The 21,317-nt window shown below is 43.6% G+C and overlaps 1 protein-coding gene across 8 annotated transcripts in view; it reads right to left on the bottom strand.

Annotated features, from left to right (window-relative positions):
• The window catches only part of EBF1 (EBF transcription factor 1), a 266,950-nt gene that overhangs the window by 231,183 nt on the left and 14,450 nt on the right, over positions 1–21,317 (bottom strand). For all 8 annotated transcript variants that reach the window (XM_014253227.2, XM_005523621.3, XM_088063518.1 and 5 more), the window contains exon 6: positions 16,918–16,986. In XM_014253227.2, the coding sequence (XP_014108702.1) occupies positions 16,918–16,986 (69 nt within the window). The remainder of the gene's footprint in view (positions 1–16,917; positions 16,987–21,317) is intronic.

Raw genomic sequence — 21,317 nt, 5'->3', positions numbered from 1 at the left:
CTGGGCGGTTTACAGCAGTTCAGAAGAAGGTTTTGTAAACAAACACGGCTCAGAGGTAGAAAAGCAAATACAGTGGGTGAAATTTGGCCTCCTCCAAAGGCGATGGCACGGCTCAATGGGGCCAGTATTTTCATGTCCACACACAACTTTTCCTCCAGCAAACACAAAACTAACAGAGACACAGGTAATGGAGAAAACAGCTCCAAAACTGCATTATTATTATTATTATTGTTGAAGGAACTTGATGCTGTCAGGCAACTAAAATACAAGTAATGACTGAGTACAGGGAGAAAACACCCCGACAGGTTTTCTGGCTAACAGAGGCCTCCTGCCACTGCAGTCTGCCCCAAGCACAGGGCAGCATCGTGAGAAGGGTCACAGTCCCCCTTGGTGCTGCTTAGGGTTCCTGCACAGCAACACCTCAGAGAAACCACAGACACAAAGGTTTAGCTCTCTGCTATCTGGATATTTCACTTGTAAAGCCTGGGGAAAAAAGTGGGAAATAAAGGAGAACTAGACAAGGTTGCAGGATTGACCATTTGGGGCAAACAAGACAGTAAATTCCCCTAGAATCAATGTCAGTGCTCCTCTGGCCACTTCCACAGGCTGTGATTCCAGCAAGGCTGAGCATGGCAGTTTCCCAGCACACAGGCAGAGCTCTGAGCCTCTGCACCTGCAGCTCTGTCACGCCACACACAGGCACACCTGAGTGACAGGAAGAGAAGCTGCTCCCAGGAGGAGGAGATGCATACTCTTATTAAAAAGGAGAAATTACAGTCCCTCTGCTTGGCTTGAACCTCTCCCATTTATTTCCCACCCCACCTAAGTGCTCAAACACAGCTCTCATCTTTCTCATGCTGCTGGGGAAAGAGCCAAACCCCGAACCCCAACAGAGCTCACCCCATGAACAACCTCACCAAGGTGAGAAAGGGCTCCCAAAACAAACCCAGGCCTAAATGTGGACCAGGGTGAAGAGAAAAGTCAGTCAAGAACTGCCAAAACTGAGGGCCAGAGGCTGCCAATGCTCCCAGGGCCAGCACAGGGAGCTCCAGCAGAGGTGGCCACCCCACTGCTGCTCAACACTCCACTAAGGGCAGAGCAAGGTGAGCTCTGAACTGAGATCTGGCTTCCACTGGCAGATGCTCTCAGGACCTTCTCAAAGCCAGGGAAGACCTCTCCAGACAGGGAGAGCTGCTGTGTGACAGTTTTTGACATTGGAGCCATACCCCATCTACCTTTGTCCCTTCCTTCCTCCAGAAAGGGGAGCATCAGATTAAAAAAAAGAAAAAAAATCAAAGGGAAAACATTAATAAATAATAATCAAGATCATCTGCAGTTTTAATGATAAGCTATTTAATGAATTATAAAGTACCTATAACTCAAAGTATGAGACTGTACATTGTCAAAACTGGCATTAAAGTGTATGGAGATAATTAGGCAATAATGACCTCCACAGAGGGCTTTTCCTGGGAATTAATGACCAGTCGGGAGGAGCTGATGGCTCAAGGCACAAGCAAGGGCCATTAACCCCAGCTGGTCATTAATACTCAGGAAATGCCCAGCTCTGAGGCCTTTATTGTGAGTATATGACAAAATAAGGGGGAGCAACTATGAATACCCGAATTTGTGGGCTGATGGGAAAGGTGAGGCTTGCAGGTACTCGGGTCCATCCCACAGCCCTGGTACTTCTGCAACTGGGAATGCTCAGGAGGCACCCCTGACACAAACACTGGACCCCTAACACCAGGTCTGGGGGCGCTGCCAGCACAACCAGAGACTGTGAGGCATCTTTGCCACCAGAAAGAGTAAAAAAAAAAAAAAAAAAAAAAAGCCACAAAAGAGGTTTTGTTTCAACTCAATTTTTAAATATTAAATCCTTGTGCTATTAGCAGCTGCAGAGCCCAGGTCTCAGGCTCATCTAAGTGGCATGTCATGTAACAGAAAACATTTTGGGATCATCAGAGCCAAACTCATCCCCTGGAGCAGCCCTGGGCACTACTGGGAGCTGGACCCCAGAGGCAGAACAACCTCATTTCATCCCAAACCCACAGGCACCTCTTCCCAAACTCTCCACGACTTCAGGGGGAACTGGAGGAAGAGGAGTGTCACCTTCTGCCGGGGCAAGACAAAAGCTGATGCACAGCTGCTCCCCTGTGCTTGCATCCTTCCTGCCACACACGGCACTGCAGCAGCAGCCTGCAGCATCAGCACAGAGCCAAACACCAAATCTCTCCTGTCCCAGGAGGTTGGGGAAGAATTTGGGGAGCCAGCCCCCTGGGAATGACTCCTTGATCCCCCCTCCCCGCTGTGAAGAGGAGATTCAGCTTGGGATGCTGTGCTGGGGGCTGAAGCCCACTGCCCCCACCGAGGAATGGGGGATTTGTACCTCTGAAAGCTGGGAACCAACATCTCCATTTTCCCCTGGCTGGAGAGGGAGGTGAGGGGGTGTCCATCCCCCGGCACCCACCCCACTGCAATTACCCAGCCTTGTTCCAAATAAACCCGCAGGGGAGAGAAGGGATTTGATTTCCCACTCCAGCCCCTCTGGTCATTTATTTACCCCGGTTCCATATTCCTGCACTGAACACACATCGCTGTGCCCGGGGGTGACAACCCTGGGGCATTTTGCCCTGTAGGATCACAGCAGATGCAAATCTTCACCTCCACAAACAAATCCATGATGGTTGTAAATATTTCCAAATGATTCTGTGCAGCGATCAGCACTAATCACGCTGTTTGCGAGAACACAGCCGCGATGCTTGTTGGCAAAATAAAGGATCTCTAAGTTTTTTACAATCTGGAAAGGAACCCGGAGCAGCTCAGCCACACAAATGTTTACAATCGATCAGAAGGGGGGGAAAAAAAAATAAAAAATGAAGTATCCCACTGGCAATGTGGAGTTCCCAACAATTGTACATTAAAACCAGCTATTGCTCAGCATAGGAAAATCACTACATCAGGAAAATTAGTGCTTGTTAGTACATGTAATATTCAGAATCACGAGGAGAATAAAAGCAGCAATGCAGAAACTGTTATCAGCAGAGGGAAAATTATTCAAGTATGCATTTGAGTAATTCTGCATTTTAATTTAACCCTTTGAAACATTAATCAAACCATGGCTAATTATAGGAATTAAGGAATTAAACGATGGAATCTTCTAAAAGATATTATTTAAAAGGCAGTTTATACAATTACTTGTATAGATGTTTGCTTTAAAGAGGGAAACATTTCTACTGTAATGAAAAGGGTCTTAGAAAATTAAATTAACAAGAGGGGACCAGGCTGATATGAAACTAAATTAGCATCAAATGCAAATTACAGGGTACTTAATGGTAGAAACAGGTGCAGAGCAGGTCCCTAAATGAGATAAATGAATAAAACATCCCTCTGCACAAATGTGGAAGCTGACACAAAGTCAATGATATGAATAATTCAGCAGCCTCAACACTGCTGTTGAGGTCAGCTTTCCTTGACCTTTGAAACAGGAAGTAAAATTCTGTCCAAATTTGAGTGACTGGAAATGCAGCAGTTATTTGTTTGGGGGGGTGGAGGGGGAGAAATAAAATTAAATTAAAAAGAAAACAAACAGAAAATCCAAATTAAAAAAAAAAAAAAAAAAAGAAAGCCAACAAAACCAAACCCACCAAAAATACAAATCCATGTGTGAAAATGTATATAACATCCATGAGAGATTTTAGGTCACAGTATGATCTCAACGTGATCAGAACTAAATGGTTTCATCTTTCAAAAAATAATTTAGTTGTGCTAAAGGGGATATTAATAGAGTCAAAGTCATTGTATCCCAGGCATTAAAGAAATCAAATCATTTATAAGTAGCTGCTCAAAGCTCAGCAATCGGTCATGTTCTTTGCAATAAACTTTTTTAAAAGGAACAGAAAGATTTCTTTTCTTGACTTTTTACCTAAGCTACCAATTTAGTCACTATTGCATTTCAATCATTGAGAAGTCACAATTTAAACTATAAACCAGCCTAACAATGGTGTGTAGAGGAACCCGACGTGCAGAAGTGTGAGAGAACCTTGAAAGTAAAAAATATACATGTAAATGTATTTCATATTGATAGCTTAAAATGTAAATAAACCCTAGAAACAAATCCTTGTATCCCAAAGAATGAACACTTCTCTCTTAAAGAGACAGAAAGATGAAGCAGCTGCCTTAAAACCAGTGGAATATCTCCAAATTTACATCCTTATAAATAAATGAAGAAGACTTTTGTGCCTTTCCCTATGACAAAATACTCAGCTGAAAGCATAGCTCATGTAATTTCTGACTACATGTATGGTCCTAATTTTAAATTGAATTTAGCACTTAAACAGATTAATAAGGTATGACAAATAACTAATTTCTCCAGACTGGAAGAAAGGAAGAACATCACCCCTGCAGCTTGTCTTCTAGGGCAACAAAAGATTTAAGATATAAGTTATATTATCTCTGCTCTTCCCTTTGTTGCATTCATCTGTCTTTACCTGCTTCCCTGTCATCTGCAGAACTTGTGTCTATTATAGTTATTTGGATTGATTTCTATTTATTAATTTTATTTTCTCTGTTTTAGGCAGGGGAAGCCAGGAATGGGACTGCAAGGGTGCACCTCTGCCTCCAGAAACTTTGGTGAGGAGTTCAGGCCAGCCCTGGCAGCAGCCACCCTGGAGATGCATATTAATGAGATAAACAAAATAAAAACCCAGCCCTGATAAATCCTAATCCCTTCTGACCAAGGCAGCAGGGGCAGTCTGGGGGCTGAGCTCTGCTCAGCACTGGGGTTTCTGTGCAAAGTGGCTCCCTCCAAACGCCAGCTCTGAGAACCCAGCTGGTTCTCATTTCCAAACAACCAGTTTCTCTATCCCCAAGTGCTAAAGAAAATAATCCCAGCAATCCATGACTACACGCTTTCACAGGGACAGCAGTGAGAATTTGATTGTAGAGATAATTAAAGTCATTCCTGAAACTTCCAAGGAAAAGAAGCTGGGGGAGAGGAGGGGGCCAGCAGGGACAACGATGCTCATGCTTAGCTCGTGTTTAAATTGAGCTAAGCTTGCAGAAGTAGGGGCACACATGCTACTTTTGGGGAATTTGTCTTCCTGAAAATTCTGTCTTCTTCACCTTAACAGTTACAATTTGCAAAGAAAATGTAATAGACTGTGGCAAGTAGGAAGATTAGGATGAGGTTTGGAGCCTGGCTGTTCCTAATTTGGTAAGAGTATCCAGAGGGAAATGCTTTCACATTCTGGTAAACTTGAATAAAATTACGTACAGCCACTTCGATTAGAAGGGTTTAAAGGGAAATGATACCATAAAAGCAATAAAACCCACTGCTATCTGCTTCAAACACTGAAAACATCTTTTTAAAATTAATGTTTCCTGCATCCCTGCCATGAGTTAGGTCAGAAATAATTTTAATATTAACAACACTCAGGAGCGGGTCAATCTAGAGCCAATCGCACTACAGCATTAGTCTTCTACATCTTTCCAAATGTCCTCTGCATCTTTCCAAAACAGTGGAGTATATTTACACCACTCCAGCTGGTGTAAATCAGCAGGGTGTCCCTGGCACCAGGAGAGATGGGAAACACTGGCCTCACTGAAAAATAATCACAATGATGATGATTAAAAAGAAAAAAAAAAAAAAAACACACCAAAACCCAAACAACAAAAATAAAAGCTCGCTCCCAGCAAAGCCAAATTGTAAAACCCCCGTGTCACACATCTGCTCTGACCCTCGTCATCCTGAAATGGGTGTGAAATTCAGAGATGGAGAGAAAGAGTTTAAAGCACTTGTAATCTCTCCGTCTGCACTATCTGCCTTGAGCAGGAAGGAGGGATCCGCTCAATGAGAGCTATTCAGGGCCTCTCAATTAACCTGATTAGTTCAGCACGCTGCTCTCATGAATGACACCTTATCTTGGAAATGAAGGAAAAAAACTTCCTTCCTTCTGGAGATACAGGCGGCCCCTAAAGCCAGCGCAGCGGCGCCCACGGGCCGGCTCCCCATCACCCTGGGGAGCTGCTTTTGGGGTGGGCAGGTGGCCCAGGCAGCCCAGGTGGCCCAGGCAGGGACGGAGTGCCCCCTCTTTGAGGCCCATCCAGGCACACGATGGGATTTGGTGGTGGGGGAACCCTCCCGGGGGCAGCCGCAGGTACCGCGACCCCCAGGGACGCTGCGGAGTGTCGGAGTCTGGAACTCGTTTCACAGGTGACAGATTAATGAGCGATAACTGGGTTACCATGGCAAAAAGCGTTCCCAAAATTCTCTTTTGTTTCCCCAAGAATAGTCTCCCTAGTTGTTTTCCCCCCCTCCTCGTGCCACTCTGCAATAACACAAATATTAACTAAGAGAATGTTATTCCTTCGTGTGCCGATGTCAACAAGGCTGATTGTTACACACAAGCTCAGAGGATTAATCAGGGAAAAGAGGTATCTCAATTACAATTATAATGCTGAAAACTCAAATTTATGAATGGCCAGCCAACTTTGAAGACATTTATTAGGGAAACTCTGATGACTTCAAAAGTATTAATGTACTAATGAAACATTAGGGCATGATGTATTAATGCTCTTGTAATTTCTGACAAATTGAGTTACCATTGTCACAGCAGGGCAATCCTTCAGGAAAAAAAAAGGAAAGTTCCTCTCTCCTGCCACGTGGTACACGACAGATGACAATTTATGTACACATAATGGGGTTCAGCAAGAAGTTTTCCTCCTACACCATGGTACAGTTTATTCCATTTTTCAGAACACCAGAGCTATTATGGAGCTCACTGTTCTTTAAAAAAGAAGCCTTGGGATTGTCTTGCAGAAACAACTCCATAGGGCAGAGACTCTCCCATTGTGCATCCTTCACTCAGCAGCCTCAGAGTCCAGCAGGGCCCTGTAACACCAGAGGCCATGGTGCCAACAGAAAGACCCAGAGATAAGAAAAAAAAACTTTACAGAGCTGCTTTTAACACATAAACCCCAGTATGACAAACAAATTCTACCCCAGACCACAGAAAACTCCAGGGCACTCATTTGTAACGCAGCTGAATGTCCTCATTTTTCTTTCAAAAAGGGTAAATCCTGATCCAAGCTGCAGGTCCTTTCCTTCTCCTGCCTGTAAAACCCCAGAAAGATATTCCAGGGTCGAGACTCCCCTCTGCAGCCAAATCCCAGCTCGTGCAGGACTGTGCCAGAGATGTGGAGGCACCTGGAGCAGCTGGGAGGAGAAGCGACCATCAGGTCTTAATAGCTCTGAGTGTGGCTAATTTTACTCTTCTTTCAGAGCAAAGAACATTATAATGAATACAGAATACATTTCTCCTCTCCTTGTGTCATCTTTCTACAAAATTTGAACTAGGTAAAGTGGTTTTTAACATCCACTTATCAAAGTGACTTAACATCTGGGAAGTCAGCCAATGGTTATGTAGTGATGCAGATGCCAAAAAATCCAACTGAAGGATTATCTTGAGGGAGTTTACAGAGGAGACCTGACTCAACTGGGTGGAAGTTGATGGTTATCCTGGTCAGGAGAGCCTGAGAGACTCCCTGCAGAACCATGGATAAAAGTTAAGGAAAAGTATTGTGCTTTAAATAGCTTATTTTTAACCCATTGCAGACCCTGGCTGTATCCTGCACCAGTGACTTTTTCCAAAGGAAGATTTTGGAATCAACAGATGAATAGTTTGTCAAAGTCCAAAAGGAGATGAAGAGAAAATTATTTTCTGCCTGTGACAGTCGTTGAGACAACACTAAGAGGAAGATTATTTTTTGATTGCTAGACACTCACATTGGAATATTAAGTCTTTCTAATATTTAGTTATATAAAATTAATCGGTTCCAGGGTCACAATCATGTCACTCTGAGGATGTCTTGTTGTTTTGTTTTTAATTACTCTTTGAAAAACATGACCTAAACATTCATCTAATTGAATTATGTGTTTAGCTGAATGTTTGCAACTCTGATTAGAAAGTCAAGGTGAGAGGAGCACTAGGAAAACCCAAGAATCAAGCAAACCTATATGACCCTGGTATTATAGCATCACCTTTCTTTTTTTTGGTAGCACCATTTTTCATTTCTTTTTAGCCCAGCATGGCACTGGAAGAATTAAAGAAAACAATAAAAGAACAACTGAGTGTACAGGGTAGGATTTACTGGCATTTACTTTTAATTCTATGGTCCTTTGCTCTGTGGCTTATCAGCCCTATGTCAGCCCTTTTTCCTCCTTTATATTTCATGAGGGGACCCACATGCTGGTACTGAGAGACAGAGCCCAAGTGTCTGTAAGCTTTTTGTCAGGTAAAAAGAGAAGAAAAAGGAAAGGAACAAGAGGAAAAGCAAAGCTAAGAGGCATCTATTAGATGTCACTAGGCTTTTGTATTCATGTCAATGATTCAGGATTAGAGCATTTGAAATAATCTTATTGAGAGAACTCAAAAGCCCCACAGAGGGAAAGCCTGCTCGGTAGCATATGGCAGAGCAGCAGACAATATCTTATTAAGGATGTGTTAGCTAACACCATTACTTTTTATATTACATTACTGAACTCTGGTGCCTCAGCCCGTTAGCGAGATGCCGTAGTTGTGGAATGCCAGATTGGACGTGTTGTTACAAACCCAAAAAGATTTGGCCAGGCCTCCCGGCACGGCAGGGAAGGGGGGCAGAGGTGGGATGCTGCTCCCTCAGCCCTCCCCGGAGCCCTGGGAAGGGGAAATGATGTCCCTAAAGGAAGGGGATGGCACCCGGTGCCCTCCCACCCTCCCCACCTCGCTCTCCCCACTTCAGGTCACCTCCTCTTCGGGAAAAACACGGGGTACAAAGGGCAGCTGCTGCTCCAGCCCCAACAAAAAAATCCCAAACTACTGCCAGACTCCGCTTCTTGTCAGATGAAGGGAATTTAATTTTGTTGTAGTGAATGCTGTTAGTCTAAAAATCTTTCTTTGCTCTTGGACAAAAGCTTGTAATTGGAGAAATAGCTCTTTTTAAAGTTATCTTCATCTGCCTACACCTTTAGAGGCAGCAAGAAACCAAAGACAAAACAGCACTGTTCATAGCACTTCAATGATTGCTCTGAAAAGCTCTATATCTGGGTCACCTTACTACAGTCCAGTATATAATTTCAGTGACTTGATATAAAGCTTTTTAATAACTAATTTCATATCATTCACATATTAACAGCAACAGAAAGTTCGTATTCACGTTTCCCATTTCCAGACACCATTTTTAAAAAGCAGGTAGAAAATTATTTGTTGCACTTTAAAAAGAAAAAAAATCTCTAAAATACTGTCCTTAGCAAAGAAAAGCAAACACCCAGTTGATACAGTAATATATTCTGATCACAAACTACCTATGCAAAGTTGCTAATGTGACACACTGGGAACTTTGTATGGGTTTTCTGTACTTTTCCAGAACTGTTACAGAAAAAAATATCACGATGTTACAGGGAAAGAGGAAAATTCATACCAACATTTCCCACTATTACTACAGAGACTTGCCTTCTGAGGACAGAGTTAAAACCATTTCTAGAAACTTAGTCATGATTTGCACAGTAACCTACAAGTGTTTCTTACAGTTTTAACTTTATTATTTAGATGTTGTATTAAAATTAAATACTTCCAGCAGGCAGAAGTGCCTGTGAATTTAACATAGTTATTTTAATAAGTGTGGCAAATTACTTATAAGAATACATTTTGGTGTCTGGAACATGCAAACATTTATGAAAACTCACATGAAGAAAACTATTCACACACCTCAGCTCCTGCAGAATAAAGCTTGGGCTGTGTTTTTATCCAGTAAACAAGGGGATAGAGCTGAGATACATTTTTCATGTTCAGAAGAATTTTAGCTAATCTGCATTAAAACTGAGGATGATCTTTGCAAATACATTTCCCCATTGCTCTTATTCATGTATGCATTCCCACTGCGACAGCAAATATGGAAATAAATCAGGTGTTAAGATGGAAGAGGAAATTTATCCACTCCAGAAACTATGTGTGTATATATATGCATATGAGTAAAAGACGGGGGGGGCTTTTTCCCCCCCAGAAAAAAATCTCCACTCTTGAGAGAGAAGATCTGGCACTGAGCTGCATGGAGCCAGGGAGCCCACTGTGCCCAGCACACCCTCCCTGCTGCAGGACATGCTTTGAAGAAGGAGTTCATATTAAGAAATCGATAGGTACGAAGAGCACATCTGAAGTTTTGTGACAAAAAACAAAGGGATGGATCACCCTGCCAGGCCCTGGGCTCCTACTGGGACCAGAGCACTCAAAGCTTCCCTGGTGCTGCAGGAGGTCACTGCACCAAACTTTTTAAAGCACTTCCAACCTCAAATACCCAAATCCTGCCACCGAACGGAGCAGCAGAGTAATCCATGAGGTCTCTGTTAGATTCCTCTGCACAAGAAAATCTACAGGGTCTTCAGGATGGACTTTGAAGACTAAAACAAACCAATTCAGTCTCCTAAAATTGTTAACCCTTGCTGAGCAGGAATTCAGATAATTTCCTGATTTTCAGGAAGAGCCCAAGGGACTTACTGACATGGACACGCTGACCTTGGGGCAGCAGGTCCAGCACATCCCATGTGTGCACATCCCATGTGTCACAGCTGGCCAAGCCCGTGGCTGTGGGTGAGCACTAACAGTCAAATGCCAAAAGCAGCAATCTTGTCTTCAGCTCCCCTCATCCCCAGGGCATTAAACACAAACTTTTTAGTCTCCCTAGAAAAATACCAATTTTTACTCTGCAACAGGAGAACCATTTCTTTTCAGGAATGGGATCATCTCCCTGCTCAGAAATTACAGAGCATTCAGCACAGGGAGCCTGCTTTGCAATAGAAGCCTCTGCTACATCACCAATGATATTAAATAGTAATAATCAAGAATAAGACCACAGTTAACTAAAGCCCCAAACACTAGCTGTGGATTCAAAAGGCATCACTGAGAGAAGCAAGTAACTATTAGAGTAGTGTGAAATGTTTGCAGTGAAACCCAAAACCACATAAGACTTGTCTGGTTTGGGATTTAATAACAAACTGAAAACTCAGAACAGGTTTGCTGAGAAACTCACAAACCTTCTGAGTGAAGCTCAGACCATAATACTTCTGCATAATACTTCTGAGATCATACAAAAATTCTTATACTTGGAGGCAGAGAGAAGAGTAATCAAACAAACAATAAGCAGAAGCTGCTTTGACCCTGACCAAGTTCATTCAGCCCCAAGAGCAAAATAAAGGAATTTATAAGCAGAAGTGATATGTGCCAACCCCAGCAGGCTGAAACCAAGAGATTTTTGCAAGAATCCTTGCAAAGTTACCCCCAGCTCTAGGGATTTCATCACCAGAAAGAAGACTGACACCACATGCATGAGGAGCACTCGTAAAGGGGCAAGCATGCAAGCCTGAGTCTCAGTGTGAGAAGCATCTACTGATCAGAGTGTCTCCCATTTATCTCACAACAGCTCAAAATGCCTTTGGTTGCCTAAGTCATGTGGGAAATGTTCTGGGTAATGCTTCTCAGCTGCATCAATCACTACCAAATCCTGGAAGATGTGTGTTTGGGTCCCTCCCCTCCCAGAAATGTGTGGGTTCACAGGCTCCCGGAGCTCGCATGAAGCGTTCGAGGCCAACTTCTGTCTCTGAACACCCTGCTTAGAGGCCCAGGGGGTTTAGGCAGCACAGCCTGAAAAGAGTCTGGGAGACATCTCTGCAGAGCTGGGGGTAGCTCTGTCACCCAGCTTCAGCTCCTCTGATGGATCAATGACTCCCATCTAGCTCTGGAAGGGGCACAGCGATGAAGAGGGGGGTTTCCAGCACAAAATTCCTGATAACAGCCAAATATTCATGCCCAGGGACATTTTATACCTAGGAAGTCTATCAGAGTGCTCCATGCCTGCCCTCCTGCTCCTTCTGTGTGGAAAACCCACCCAAGGACCCAGCAGTGATGGAACCCCCAGGATCCCACAGCCCCAACCCTGCTGTGAGCAGGACACTGGCAGGCACAGCTTCCCCTGACCCCACACCACCAGATTCTGGTACTGACATGGGCAGGGGGACAGGGATAGGACAGGGCAAGGACTGGCACTCCTGCAAAGGGGTCACTGCCAGAGCAGCTGGCATCTCCTGCCACTTTGCTGCGACACCAGCGCTATGATGAGCCCACGTCCCTGTAGGCTGAGGGGGATCATCTGCAGCACTGACCCCATCCCCTGCAGCAAAGCATCCCTCAGCAGCTCCCTTTCAGAAAAACCCACCTTGTCCCCTTGCCAGAACCTCTCCTGGATGGCAGGTTCTGCCTGCATCTCCTTCTCCATTTTTCCAGACATGGAAAGTTACTGCAAAACACATTATTTGCCACACTGTGTTTGTGGGGAGGATGCAGGGAGTGTGATACAGTCCTCCCAGTCACTTTTCCACCTGCCTGGTATTTAGGATAAAAAGATGATCAGGCCTGTGAAATGCAATCCACTACTTGATGACTTGTAAAGCAGTAAAACAGAAGTAATGAGCTTTTCATGCCATTGCACAGTGAAATCCTACCCACAAGCATAAAACTTTGCAGGTTGCAGGCTGAAAGATTTCAAACCCATCTGTAGGTGAGTTGGCTGGGTGTGCTGGGACAGTTTACAGAGAGCCCAGATAAGCATCCTGCACATGTTGGGAGCACAGAGGCCTTTCAGACACTGGTAGGAGGTCATGCATTAAAATATACTTTGTTGTCATCTGATATCAAAGCATAGGAAATATTACAACCTCCAATCCATGAATCCCCACCCCTGCTCCATGGACAAGAGCTGTGATGGCACTGGAAAGGCACAAACCTGCTCATTGCTCCCAAACTGCCTCCAAAATGCCACATGAAGGTCTTCAGTGTATTACCAGAGCAGGACCAGGAGAAGCCCTGGCCATCCCCTGCCCCCAAAGGTCACACAGCCCTTCCCAGGGCAGCTCCAGCACAAAGCCCCTTGACTTTACCTCACCTAAAGATTATCAATCCAAAACACAGACAGTGGCCAGGCTCTCACTACAGGTCCCACCTCTATTGGTAAATATTAGCAAAGCCAATCCCAGGCCACTGTCATCAGCCTGCTCAAGTGCTCTGGGAAGAAGCAAAATTTGGGATGAGCCATGGCTGTTTTCAGCCCTTTTTCCATGCAGTGTCTCAAGCAGGATATATATGATATATATGGTATATATATTTTCTCTCACTATATTTGGGACTGCAGTGGTTATTCCTATTTTATCAGTCAGTAGGGCTCCTGTTGACTGGATGCAGCCATAAAAGGTAAAGAAGCCCCAGAAGGCACTGGTAACACCATTAAATATCGGTCCTGACAATGGTAAATTGGGTTTAAAAGTTTGGACCAGAGTGCCAAGAGAGGAGCCTTTTTCCTGAACCAAGGAATAACATAAAGCCCCACTTTCTCCCCTATGTGACTTTTGTCATTATCATCTTTTCTGATTCTTACAAAGCAAACCTAATTAGGAAGCTCTCTCATTAGTCTTCCAGAAAAATTAGCACAGCTTATGCTAATTACTCCTGTAAAATTTAATAAACTCGTTGAAATGGGAATAGTCTAATGAGGTTTTATTTATTGAACTAAGATAACTGTAAGGAAAAAGGTTAGGACACCAGGATATCCAGAGTGGTAATAAAACTACAATTTATTCAATTTCTTCACAGGAATTTTATTGCGAACCTTTTAAATTCAAATATGAGTTACAATTTGAAAGTTAAATCAATCTAGAATTTAATTTAATAACAGGAAGTGCTCTGTGTTTCCTTTAAGTGTGATTACAATACAGCCCTGCCACTGCACTCGTAGGAGGAATTGTGCATTTGTATTGTGACAATAATATCCCTTTTAAAATGAGTTCCTGTTCATCAGATCTTCATCTCAACATGTGTAACTGGATTAGTGATAAAATATACAGGCTATGCTAAGAAGATGATACAGACACACACAGGTTTCCAAGAAACTTCCTTGGGATGACTGCTCTGTAATCATAATAGATTTATTTTGCTCTCCAGAGAAAATTTAAATCACTGTTTTACATGAGTATAAATTTCTTTTGGTCCCTTTCACTGCTGTGTCTGCTTATACTATAATAGAGCAAAGTAAAAAACAATTTTACAGAGAATAAAGTTATATCCTGTTTAAAACACAGCTACAGACTTTCTTTCTTAAAGCCCACATTTTCATTAAAGAGAAATACACAATTTGATTTCACATCTATCCAGGGTTTGAAGAAGAATACAACATGTGTAACTTTGAAGTTGCCAAAGAGCCTTTTCTCCAAGTTCACCAAACCACCACAAAGCCAGAGCCCTCTCTATCCCGAGTCTCTTCAGCCTCATCAAAGAGAATTAATTAATCCCAAATAGTATTCCAACTTGTCAGAAGAGGACAGCATTTCCATGTAAGTACATATGTCAAAAATCCCATGGATAGATTCTATGTTAAACTCTATGTTAGGTCAGAGTCTGTGGATTCACAAGATTTGATGCAAGAGTTAGATTAAATCCACAGGCAAAGACTTGATCAGAGCATCAGGCATGTGGGAGTGCTTTAGCCCAAATGGTAAATGAATTCTCTAAGCTCAGTGCAAATAAAAATAACTAAATATGGCTTTGCATATCAATTGACATAATAGTTAAAAACTGTGTGCATGGAGAAGTGACAATGGAGCACAACCAAACACATGGCCTGACTTGTGCAGGCATTTTAATCACAGAACAATTTTAAAGGACTCGTTTTAAGGTAAAAAGGCTCCGTATAAATCACTTCATCCTTTCCAAACCAAAGGGGACAAGAAAAATGAATAGGATAAATGTCACAAGAAACATCACTAAAGCCACTAACTGTATAAAGCACATACTTGCTTGCCTAAATTGTTTGAACTAGCCCCAGCCAAGAAAAGGTTTTAAGTACCCTACTGGGACAGATGCGAAGCGGCAACAATAGAAGCCACACTAATGCAATCCAGGTAACACAATCCTGTTTCAAAAACACGGGGAGGGCTAATTACAGTACTGCTGAGTCAAATTTCTTATGCCATTGCAACCCACAGGAACAGGTCAAAATCAAGTGTTATTCAAACCACAGTCATATCAACCTTCTGTATCAAAGTCACAATTTAAAACCAAGTGAAGAACTTAAAAGCTTAACCCATTCACAAGCCAAGTGTGATTCAGTGCGGGTGGCGAGGCAGGGTTTGTATTATCAGCTTTGAATTGTGTTTAGCTTGCATTTTAAGAAGAAACTTCAAAACTGGTAACTATTGCATCAATTCATGTAAAGACTGAGGAATGGATCACTACTCAGGAAGCTAAAGCTGGGTTTTTTTCCTATTTTCCTCATTTTGCAGGAAGCATGTAACAGACAGCATCTCTGGCTTTCAAAATTTAAAATGATTTGCAACCAGCAGTTTTGCATACCAGATAGTTAAACAAAATATTTCTGTAAACCCGCCATTAGCATCTTAACATCTCACTTTCCAGTACAATGAAAAATTCATGTGAATTTTGTAGCTTTCATGTTGCTCAAAATGCCACTCTAACACCATGTTTATAGTGTTCAGCTCTGCAGCATGCTTATAAAACACAGCTCTGTACAGGTTTCACTGGGGGGCTTTCCCCCACACACACTTCCTCTGGTGCTACCTGATGCTCAGAGAAGATGAAAATATGCCTAGTTAAAATAGATAGGGATATCTTCTGAGATTTAAACGTTCTCAGCATTATTTATTACAGCTAATCAAAACATCTTCTATAAGCACCCAATAAAAGCACTTTCCTAGCCAGCCCATCCAAGAATTGGGAGCTGGGATGAGCACAAGGCTCTGGACTACTCTCCAGCAGGGCCCCCAACACATCAAACCCACCTCACCTTCTTTCATAAAATGGATGTTCTGGCATGGAAGATACTTCAAACTTCATACAGCAAACAACTCAGACAGCAATGCAAGGAGAGGCACGAGCTCTGTGCCCTCACCCCTGTGTGTTTGGGTGTCCCTTTGGGGTCCCTCGAGTCACAGATCAGAGCAGGACATTGCTCTCCCCAGCCCTCACAGACACTTCTGATGCTTGGTTGCCATTTAACTCCTCTAGAGTAATGCTGCACAATACCCTGGCTATCCCACATGGCTTTGGACAACACATTTGGACAATTAAAATGTAAAAATGGCCCTTTGGCTACCATTTTGCATAACTGGCAAGCAACAGAAACTACACAGGGCTCAGAACAACAGGAATAGATGTATTGTACTACAATGATTTACTCAGTGATGTCAGATTAGCAATATGGATCTGTTTAAAAACACAATAATTAAGACAGGCAAAAATGAATTAATCAACTGACAATATAGTCAAAATAGTATTCCAACCAAAGAAAATAAGAGGAGGGAAAAAAACCTTACGCTGCAGATCTATTTTCTTAACTGTTTTTATGCATAAATAAAAGCCTTAAAATGTAGATGGATTGCATCCAACAGAACTACAGTAGCTAAGTGATAATGATTCAAACATTTTTCAAATAAAAGTTAAATATTTATAAGCATCCAACCACATTTCATAAATCACAAACTATTATTATTTTATTCCTGAAGCTTCCCTGGCATAGCATGTGAATTGAGTCACAGAAAGTCAGAAAGAAAAATCTCCTCTTTATGCACATGAATCAGTTACAAGAGCTGGAGCCCTCCACAGAGCAGGGCGCTCCAGTATCCCTATGTTATCCCACATATGGCCCTTCCAAGGCAATCACAACTGCAAAGCACAACTAATTCTGTTTCAAAAAAACCAAAATTTCATCCATATATCCTCCTAATTCTTCCCCATTAGCAACACAGGGCAGGTGTCTCATTATAATGAGGAGAGGGAGGAAAGGAAAAAAAAAAAAAAGGAAGGAAACAATAGCAGTCCTTACCTGTCAATTATCACTGGATCTGATGGAGTCTCATTTCTGTTGCCACAGCTTTTCTTGTCACAACAGCGGCTACAGAGCAAAAGCGAAAGGATTTAGTGCGACCATTACACTGTAAAATCATCATTACGAACATGGTGGGTTCAAATTGCCAGCTCGAGTTACCCTGCCGGCCCTGCCTGCAAATCAGTCAAATGTACTGGGTCACATATGGGTTAATTACGATGTTTAACTTCTTGCACAGCTGGTTAGCAACGGAAAATATAAAAAGAGAGGGGTTTTGCCCCTTTCACAAATAATAATTCAAGGAGAGCCCAAAACAGGGAGAGCTGCCTATTTGTAGCCTCTTTTCTGCAGGGTTTAACAGTTGTCCCACAGACGCTGGCACACAAAATAAGGCAGATTTTTCCCTGCTGAGCCTGGTTTTTACATTTGCTTAACGCTTGTGTTACACATCCACAAGATATTCCTGCTTCCACACAATTCCCAGCTACTGGCAAACCTCCCCCCAAACTCCGAAAGCACAATTATTCTCCCTCTAAGAAACGCTGGTGTTAATGGGGGAACTAAAATGCAAGCAGCAGCAGCAGCTTTTTATGCTCGAGCGCGCCTGTTTCCCCAAGTTTTCCGAGCATGTTAATGATCACTAATGCCACAGAGAGCTCTGCTCCGGCCACTGGTGCCCTGCATCAGGTCAGATACAAAGCAGGCATGTGAAATACAAGCTCTGTCTCACAAAGCACTGCTCCATGGCTGACCTGGAGGCTGGGATTCTTTTTGAGCTAAGGTGGCTCGTTGTTTCCTGAGAGAAGTTAAATTGTCGTGTTTTGATGATTCCTTGTCAAGGGTTGTTTTCCGTAAGGAGGCATAAATATATTGTAGGTGAGTTCATAGGGGAGGTAAATGTTGCTGCTCCAAGTGGGAATCCCTCCTGCTGCCTCTGGAGCTGTGGCTGGGAGCTGCCCTGCTCTTCCCACCAGCCCATCTCAACCCACAAGACCAAATCACAGCCACAGAGGTCAGCAAAGCCTTTAGATTTCACCCACCCACCCCAGGGAGGAAACCCCCAACTCGCAAGGAAAGATGTTGATGTCCCTTAACAGAAAATCCCCCAAGGAAGTCAAAACTTCAAGAAATAGAAATAAAAAAAATGGGAAAAAAAAAAAATCAAGAAGCTCCTGACTTTCCCAAGTCCTTCTTGGTCCCCAAGGACCTTCTGGACAAAGCCTGGGCTGCTGCAGGGACCCCATCCCATGATGGCACCAAGTGTCAGGCCGTGAGGACCACCCTGGCTGCTCTCTCTGGCCAGACCTGGGCACATCTCCCTGTTCAATAAACTTTCTGGTCAACCTCAACCACACACAACCAAATCTTTGGAAACCACTAAGTTTGCTCCCAGTGGCATCCCAGGGACCTGCATCTCGCCTGTATTTCAGCAGCTGGCAGGAGGAACCACTGCTCACTCTCCCTCTCAGATGATCTATTTTCCTTTCCCCAGAAGGTGGAAGAACATCAGGGCAGGAAGAAGCCCTCAGAAGTGCCACACTATATAAATAGCCTTGTTGGGAGTATGACAAAGGTTCTCTTGTGTTGCTGAACAATAGAGTGAATAATATACAGTTACCCACCAAGATTAGCAATAAAGCAACTAACCACACTAAAGATAACAAAAAAGGGGCCTTTTACAAAAACAGCCTGTTTAAACATGGCTTAAAAAAAAAATAATAATTTTGTTTTCAAAGAGAGGAAAATACATAATTCTTTTCACCACAGAAAGCTTCAAGGCAACTATTCAGGGCTGAAACTTTTCACAGTTAACACATGTGCGGTATCTTCATTTCGGTGGAAGTTACATTGTTTGGGATTGCCAAAAAAAACTGCTTAATTTTACAGCACAATACCACAATTGATCCACCAGAAAATGCCAGAGCCTTGGCACCCTGAAAGTATTAAAATTTAGGAAGGAATAAAATATGCTGTAGGTAAATAGTCATGGGGACGTTCGGGGACTTTTTTGCCTATAAAAGGACTTGTCATTGGAGTGCAGCTAGAATGTGTGGGGTGAGAAAATTTACCCACAAACAAGGCAATAAAAACTGCTAATCATTTTTAAATGATTAAAATGTAATTAGAAACAGAGTTGGCACAAGTTAAGACAATGCAGTTCTTGTGACTGAAGCGAATCAGGGCTAGTCCTGACATTCTCCCAGCAGACTGGAGGGACACAAATTGCCACACTTACTCAGGCAAGCAAAGGTTCCCAGGCTCCCAGCACAAGATGTGCCAATACCACCATCCACACACCACCAGGCCCAGAGGTTGGCAACTTCCCAGGGCATTAACCCAGAGGGAGAGGCAGCCACGGGGACCTGGGGACAGGGACACCTTGGTCTCACCTCCTGCCACAAGTGGGATGGAGTCAGGCACTGACCAGTGGGGACAACCCATCTTTGAGATGCTTTGCTGCTCCTCAGGTGGCCCCTTAATTGGGGTACCTTCCCAAAAGTGCACCCCAATAATCCCAAGTGATAGTAGGAGACCTCACTCCTTGACCACAATCTAAGGGTGATGTGGAAGGGCTGCATGGCTCACACATCCCACCATCTGGCGGCTCTCTGGCAAGAAAGGAGGCCCTGAATGTTCCTTCATGATCTAGAGAATTATATTTTAAAATTTAGTTTTTGCCTTTTGTGCTCTTTCCCCCTGCCCCCCAGCAACAGCAGAATTGGAGGCCTCTTCACTCTAGTCTTTCTATGCAAAGAATTAAAACACCAAGCAGATCTTGAGTTTCAGACCTGGTTAAAAGTGCTTTTAATTCAATTTCCCTCAAAAGCTTTGGCTTTTAGTGCCTACTTAGCACTTGGAAATAAGTTCCTAAATATTCAGCACCCTTTCTCCTTTCCCTGAAAGAATTTTAAAATTCCCAGGAGCTTCTCCAAACCACTCAGAAACCCTCCAGCTCCCAGCAAGGCTCTGTGCAAGAGCAGGGAATACCAGTTCCGTGCAGCCAGGAGGACAAGGAGTGGTCTTTGTTGTTCTTCCATAACACTTTTCCCTGGGTGGGACCAGGAGCCACAGCTCAGACACAATGCCACGTTGGCCCACAAGAATTGATTTTCTTGGCTTTTTTGTTCGGTTTGCTTGTTTTTGAAACAAGTAGTCCTTGGTATTAACACAACCTCCCAACATTTTCAGCTCCTGCACCCCGCAGTTGTTGTCACCCTCATGGCTCATTCCCGAGCCCCTCACCATCCCTATCCTGCTCCTCCCCAGGCCACCACCACCCCCAGATTTTATTGCTGCCTTTCTCCTCACTCCAACCCTCTGGGGACCTGCTGCTCTCCTGTCTTCTTGCTCCCCATCCTCCTCCTCCTCCTCCCTTCCATGTGCCTGAGGATCCCTGCCCGGGCCTAGGGGACGAGGCCTCCTGAGGCCTCTGTGCCGCCCCAAGGCCTCCCTTGCCGTGCCCACCCCGGCGCGGTGGCCGGAGCGCTCCCGGTGCAGGAGCCCTGCTTTGTGCATCCCGGGGACAATGAACAATGAGGAATTAGGGGCCCATGGCACGTGGCCAGCACCAAGGCGACTTTGGCTGCCAGGCCCCAACAAGTCGCTAGAGAAGCCAGGAGGGAGATTTTGCACAAGGTCCCAGTGAGGTGGGATCCCTCCAGTGATGCCATCAACCCCAAACAGGCTCCTCACCCTGGAGCAGTGGAGGTGCAGGACCCCCTTGCCAAAACAGCTGTAAGATCTTATTTTACGCAGACAAAACCCATATTTTACTCCAACCTCATTCTCAGAAATCGCTGAACCATTTTAGCTGAAACTTTCCAAAGAAAGTCAGCCTGAGGCTGACACCCTGCAAAGGATATTTCAGCCAGAACAGTTTAAGTTTGGCAAAGCTGTAAGCCACTGAAGGTTTCATAATGGAAATTGTTGAGGCAGTATTAACTATAGATGTCCCTCCCCATGCTGCCTACAATACTAATAAATTCCACTGAGGTTGTGAATTCTCCTCAGCTATTAACATTTTCACCAACAGTGTAGATTTTTATATCTGACAAAACACAATGAAATCCTTTGAAATAAACAGCTACCTGGAGCAAACCTCAGCTTCGCTCTCCTACCACAGCCAGGACTCTCTTATACATTTGAATTCTTTGTCTCCTCTGTGCCATAGCTGTAGTACACTATAAATACCCAGCTTTGTCACATAAATGCAAAGTTTTATTGTGCAGTTAGCCTTGATAGAAAGCACTGCTGAAAGTTGTTTAGAAATTAAATATCTAAAACAAGCTATTTTAAAATACAGAGCCCTCACTATTTCATGTCTGAAATGAAGAAATTTCATCTTAGGGAGAGCAAGCTGTCTTTCACACCATATGGCTAATGGTAGTGCATAGCAA

The sequence above is a fragment of the Pseudopodoces humilis genome, chromosome 17, assembly GCF_049639895.1.
Source record: "Pseudopodoces humilis isolate 2021_Gansu_Grassland_sample_001 chromosome 17, ASM4963989v1, whole genome shotgun sequence".
Taxonomy (NCBI): Eukaryota; Metazoa; Chordata; class Aves; order Passeriformes; family Paridae; genus Pseudopodoces; species Pseudopodoces humilis.
Note: the sequence above shows the minus strand (reverse complement) of the source record. Positions and strands in the feature narration are given on the sequence as shown.